The following is a 6,631-nucleotide window of genomic DNA, read 5'->3' as shown; positions in this document are numbered from 1 at the left end:
ACTTTTAATCTGTTTTTGTCTCTGTGCGTGAGATGTGTCTCTTATAGACAGTATATCGAAGGATCGTGTTTTCTTATCCATTCTGCTACTCTCCATCTCAACAGGTGCATTTAATCTGTTTACCTTCTGTGTAAGTATCAATAAACATGGATTAATTGCTACCATTATGGGGTTTTTTTGTGGTGTTTCTGCTTTCTTTGTTCTGTGTGCCATGTTGTTTTGACAAAGACTTTTCCTCTAAATTTAGTAGACTCCTAATTCTTCTCTTTCCAGTTAGTTTCAATATCAATTGTTAGTTGTTGCTAGCTGCCGTTGAGTAGATTTCAACTCATAACTATCTTATGTACAACAGAACACTGCTCAATCCTCAACATTGTAGAGCCCACTGTTGCAGTCACTGTGTCAGTTCATCCAGTTGATGGTCTCAGACTTGTTTCACTCTAATTTACCATGGTGTCCTTCTCCAGGGAGTGGTCCCTCCTAATATCATGTCCAAAGTATGGGAGAAGTCTCATCATTGTTGCTTCTAAGAAGCATCCTAGCTCACTTGTATTGCTTCTTCTGCTAGTTTATTGTAGGCTCAGTATTCCTTGCCAACACCACATTTCAAAGGTGTCAATAGTTCGGTACTCCTTATTTGCTGTTTAGCTTTCAAATGCACAGGAGACGATTGAAAATACAATTACTAGTGTTGTTGTTGTTAAGTGCCATCGAATCGGTTTTGACTCATAGCAACACTGCTTAGTGTCTCTGAGGAGCAGCTGGTGGATTTGAACTGCCATCTTTGTAGTTCAAACTGACCTTTATATCTAATACATTATCCCACAGTGTCACAAAGTGACAACTTTGCTCTTTAACAATGCAATGCATCATTTCATGTCTTGATGACTGCTTTCATGAGTGTTGAATATGGATCCAGTAAAATGAAATATTTGACAACTTCAATATTTTTTTCCATTTGTCGTATTGTTTATTGGTATAGTTGTGAGGATTTTGGTTTTCTTTACTTTAAGATATAATCCATAATGAAACTTGCATTCTTTGATCTTCATCAGTAGGTGCTTAAGATCCTCTTTTGTTCTAGCAACCTGGTTGTATCATCTTAATATTGCAGATTGCTAATGACACTTTCTGCAATCCTGATGCCATGTTTGCTCAATAGATAGACTGAATAAGTATGGTGAAAGGATACAATCCTGATGTACATCTTCCTTGATTTTAAATCCTTCAGTATTCCCTTGTTCTGTTTGAATGACTACCTCTTAGTCATGTTCCTCATGAACACAATTAAGTGTTCCAGATTTCCCATTCTTTGCAATGTTATCAGTGATTTGTCATGATTTACATAGTCCAATGCCTTTACATAGCCAATAAAATGCAGGTAAATACATTTCTGGTATTCTCTATTTTCAGACAAGATCCATGAGAGATCAGCAATATTCCTCCTTTCACACCTTCTTCTAAGACTGGCTTAAATTTCTGGTAGCTCAGCCAATGTACTGTTGCAGCCATTTAAAGTTTATCTTTAGCAAAATTTTGCTTGCATGTGACATTAATGATTTTGTTAGATAATTTCTACATTCTGTTGGGTCACCTTTCTTTAAAATGTGCACAAATATGAATCTCTTCTAATTGGTGGTCAGGCAAATATCTTCAATTTTATTGGCATAGACAGTTGAGCACCTCCAGTGTTGCATCAGTTTGTTGAAGCATTTAAGTTTCTATTCTTATTTTCACCAGTGCCTCCAGTGCAGTTTGAACTTCTTCCTTCAGTGCCATCAGTTCTTGGCAATATATCACCTCTTGAAATGTTAGACTATCAATCAATTGTTTTTGGTACATTAACACTATGCATTTATTCTATTTTTTAAATGATGTTTCCTGCAAATTTATAATTTTGTCCATAAAATCCTTCATTATTTCCAGTCAAAGCTTGAATGTTTTCTTCAGTTCTTTAAGCTGGGCATATTGTTTCATTTTGTTTTTCAATCTCCAGATCTTTTCATAATACTATACCTTATCTTCTCAACTTGCCCTTTAAAATTTTTGGTTGAGCTCTTTTGCTCCACAATTTCTTCCTTTAATTTTAGCTTCTCTACATTTAAAAGCAAGTTTTCGGGGTCTCTTGTAGAAACCATTAGAGCCTTCTTTCTTTTTGTTTTTCAACTGATCTTCATTTCTTTTTTTTACTTTTTATTGAGTGAACATTTACAGTTTTACAATCAGCACATCATATACTTCGTTTCCTTTAAACTACTGCCATCCCCTCCATTTAACATAAGTTATCCCACTACCTCCCTGTGATTCTTGTTTCCAGTCAGCCTTCTTTTCCAACCTTTCCTTTTTTTCCCCCTTACGTAAATGCTGCTCCTTTTTTCTTGAATGGTTTGCCATTCCATGATGTGTGTACCTCACATATGATGTCCTTATTGTCACCCCACAACTTCTCTGGTATTTGGTGTTCAAAGCATCAAATCTATTCTTGAGATGATCGCTAAATTTAAATAGGATATATTCAAGGCCATATTTTGAACCCTGTGGATTAGTTTTTATTTTTTTCAGCTTCAGTGTGAACTTGCATATGACCAGTTAATTGATGGCCTGTTCAGTGGTTGGACACTGACCTTATTTTAGCTGATGAAATTGTATTTCCACAGACATAGTCAATTTGATATTTATGTAGCCCATTTGGTAGGAACCACACATATGGTACGATGTAGTTAAATGCCATCAAGTTGGTTCCCACTCATAGAACCCAACAACAAAACATAGTCAAGTCTTGTGTCACTCTCACAATTGGTGCTGTATTTACAGTCTAGCTTCTTCAATTATGTTCCCAGCATACAGATTAAATAGTCTGATGAAAGGATACATACAACCCCGAAGCACATCTTTCCTGATTTCAAATCACACAGTATCCACTTGTTCTGTTCAAATAAGTGTCTCAGCATTGTCAATAAAAAACAAAAAAGAATCTCTCTAGGAATCTCTGTTTTCATCCATGATCCATTTGACATCAGCAATGATATTCCTTGTTCCAAATCTTATGCTGAATCAGGCTTAAATTTCTGGCAACACCCAATGGGTGTATTGCTGAAACTAGTAACCTGTCTAGGCTATTTATTTACCACAATTTAGTCTTCTAATCTCAGCTTAATACAATTTGTTACTGACTATTTAAAAAGAGGGTAGATAAATCTCATTAAGATGTTTGTGATCATTATTGTTGTTGTTGAATGCCATCCAGTCAATTCTGACTCACAGAGACCCTGTATAGGGTTTCTGAGGAATAACTGATGGGCTTGAGCTGCTGACTTTGTGATTCAAGCTAATCTTGCAGTCCAGCGCATTAACCCTCCCACTCCCGCCACTCCATTAGTAGCCAGTAAAGTTAAGAGTAAAGAATATGTTTCATAAGAAGTGACTGGAAATTTTAGGTCAAGTACAAAGTACAGAGTAGATTTGGAACATCAGCAAAAATAAGTATCCAAAAGAATAAATCACTATTTCAGCCAGGAAATCCAAATACTTACTGAATTTATAATTTTTTTTTTTTTTTTTTAGACTGGAAGAAAAAATATTTCCAGGCTGGTGAGTCATTTTCTGATGGCTGAGGGAGAACTCTACTCCTTATACTCAGGCTCAGCTCCAGGGAAAATTGTGATAATGCAGATACATTAGCTTCCTATTTATACTGGACCAATTATTATACAGTTGTTGTTGTTGTTGTTAAGTGCTGTCAAGTTAGTTCCAACTCATAGAGACTCTGTATAGGGGTTCCAGGTAGCCACTGGTGAGTTTGAACCACCAGGCTTGTGGTTCAAAATGGCCTTGTACTTCAGTGCTAAACCACAGAAATTTATTACCTAACAATTCTGGAGATGAAAAATCTAACATAGAGATGTTGCTGTTGTTAAGTGATTTTGAGTTGGTTTTGACTCATCGTGACCCTGTACAGATATTTATTATCTAACCATTCTGGAGTGAAAATCTAAAAGCAAGATGTTAAAGGGGCTTAGTTTCTTTTGAAGATTTCATGGACGATGTGTTCTTGCCTTTACGAGCTACTAGAGATGTCCTCCATCTTCAATGAACATAACTTCAATCTGTACCCCAATCACATCTCTTTTTTACTTTTTTTCTCCTGGTCTCCCCTTAAAAGGACCCTTATGATTATGTTGGAACCACCTGGAATATCCAGGATATTCTTCTCATTTCAATTTCCTTAAATAATTCACATATGTAGAGTTCCTTTGGCCATGTAATTTTACATACACACAGGTTTTGGAGATTTGAATATGGGCCTCTTGGGAAGTATTATAGATTACAACAGAAGATGAAACATAAACATCTCCCAGAGGCCCCAAGATATCTCTAGAAAATATAGATGTTTCTGACCAGAGCCACTTTATCATCTTAAGGGATTAAAGGTATAATTATCTTCACAGAAAATGTGGTTCTGGATCCAGACACAGCCCACTGTAACCTCATCTTGTCTGAAGATGGAAGATGTGTAACCTGGAATGAGAAGTCTGAAGAGCTACCTGAGAACGAACAGAGATTTCATTGCCTTCCTTGTGTGCTGGGTCAGCAGCCCATCAACTCAGGCACACACTACTGGGAGGTGGAGGTTGGAGACAGTGGGTTTTGGGACCTGGGCGTTTGTAGAGATAATGTAATGAGGAAGGAGAAGATTGTCATAAAACCTGAGGATGGTTTTTGGGCCATCAGATTTTATAAGAATGAGTACAGGGCACTCACTTCTCCAGAAACAATGCTTACTCTTAGAAAGCACCCTACCAAAGTGGGAATTTTCCTAGACTATGAATATTGTCGTATCTCATTCTACAATATGAGAGATAATTCCCACATTCACACATTTCAGCAGTGCTCCTTCTATGGGCCTTTAAAACCTTTGCTCGGACTTTGGCCTGATGATCCAGGGCATCTGACCATCTGTCCAGTGTCTTAAACAGCAAAACCTGTGCATAATGTTTACCTCATGCCCACCTCTGTCTTGTTGTTGTTGTTGTTATGTGCCATCGAGTCGGTTCCGACCCATAGGGACCCTGTACAGGGTTTCCGAGGGTGTAAATCTTTACGGGAGTAGAAAGCCTCATCTTTCTCCCGCGGAGCAGCTGGTAGTTTCAAACCACTGACCTTAAGGTTAGCAGCCCGATTCGTAACCACTACGCTACCAGAGCTCCATCATATAACCTGCCAGTCCATGAGAAATGAAGTTTCTAATCATAAGGTGAATATGCAAGAAGCAAATTCTTTGTCTTATTATTTTTCATGATTTTCTTACCACTTTTTCTCCTTCATAAATTACTTTTCCAAAAACTTAAGATATATTAAATAAAACCTGTCTGAAAACATATAATGTAATCATTATAAATATATATGAGTAGTTAGTATCTGTGATTATATGTATGGTGTTTAAAGCTCTTGAATATTGGACAAAGTTAAGAATAAATAGAAACTCACTTTTTATTTTATAATCCCATCTAACTTTGGATTTCAAAATATGCATATGAAGTAAATATTCAGAAAAACAGCATTAAATCATTTAAAATAAATAACCTAGTGCTCTCATTTGTCTATGCCAATATGATATCAAATGTTTACAAGTTTACTCTTCAGTTTCCTCTTGATGAACATTACATACATTGTTATTTTTGTTAAGTGTTGTTGAGTCAGTTCCAACTCAAAGCAACCCTGTTTAGGGTTTCTGAGGAGAAGTTGATGGGTTTGAACTGCTGACATTGCCATTCAAACCTTACATTCCAAGGTGTATGCTACAACATTATACCAGGACTATAACATCACATCGGTATATTTTTTATCCTCTCTTCTCTCATCTTAGACTCATTTGTGTCTTTTCTTACCATATTTACATTTATTATCACTTAAAAATTTTTTAATCATTTTTAAAATGTACACACATACATTTAAAAACGTATATACAGTACAGTCACTGTAGGTTAATGCTCTGGATTGAAAATTCAGTTTGAACTGCAAGGTTGGTGGTTCAAGTTCACCAGTCACTCCTAGGAAACCCTATAGAGGGTTGCTATGAGTTGGAACTGATGCAATGGCACTTAACAACAACAACACAGTAGCATTTATTCTTTTTACAGTTCTATGAAATTTAACACATATTTAAGAGTTCTGGTGTAGGATGAACACTGGACTGTTAATCACAAAGTCAGCAGTTTAGATCACCAACCACTCCTTAGAAACCCAATTTTGGGTTGCTATGAATTAGAACCAATTAGACAGCACATAGCAACAACAACATAGGTTCATAACCTGTCTCAGAATACTTAACAATCTTTTTATACCAGTAAGCTCCCTCATGCAACCCCTTTGCAGTAAAAATTTTCCAAACACCTAATCTGGTTCCTGGTATGGTCCTATACAATAAGCACTAGAATGCTAATCACAAGGTTGGTGGTTCAAACCCACCAACCACTCTTCAGAAACCCTATACAGGGTCACTATGAATCAGAACTGACTCAATGACACTTAACAACAGCAACAATAGCAACTTGGCAAGAGTTACTCAGCTTATTTAATATGGGTTGTCTTTCTCAGAATATCATACTGTATATATACAGTATATAAGTAT

The 6,631-nt window shown here is 36.5% G+C and overlaps 1 protein-coding gene across 1 annotated transcript in view; it reads left to right on the top strand.

Moving 5' to 3' along the window:
• LOC102831480 (butyrophilin subfamily 1 member A1-like) overlaps window positions 1-4,972 on the top strand; it is a 16,694-nt gene extending 11,722 nt beyond the window's left edge. Inside the window, exons 3-4 of the mRNA XM_006877827.1 lie at window positions 3,565-3,591; window positions 4,449-4,972. Of these exons, the coding sequence (XP_006877889.1) occupies window positions 3,565-3,591; window positions 4,449-4,972 (551 nt within the window). The remainder of the gene's footprint in view (window positions 1-3,564; window positions 3,592-4,448) is intronic.
• Window positions 4,973-6,631: the final 1,659 nt, after the last annotated feature.

Source organism: Chrysochloris asiatica, unplaced genomic scaffold, assembly GCF_000296735.1.
Source record: "Chrysochloris asiatica unplaced genomic scaffold, ChrAsi1.0 scaffold00626, whole genome shotgun sequence".
NCBI classification, from domain to species: domain Eukaryota; kingdom Metazoa; phylum Chordata; class Mammalia; order Afrosoricida; family Chrysochloridae; genus Chrysochloris; species Chrysochloris asiatica.
The sequence above is the reverse complement of the archived record's forward strand: the minus strand, read 5'-3'. Positions and strand labels throughout refer to the sequence as shown.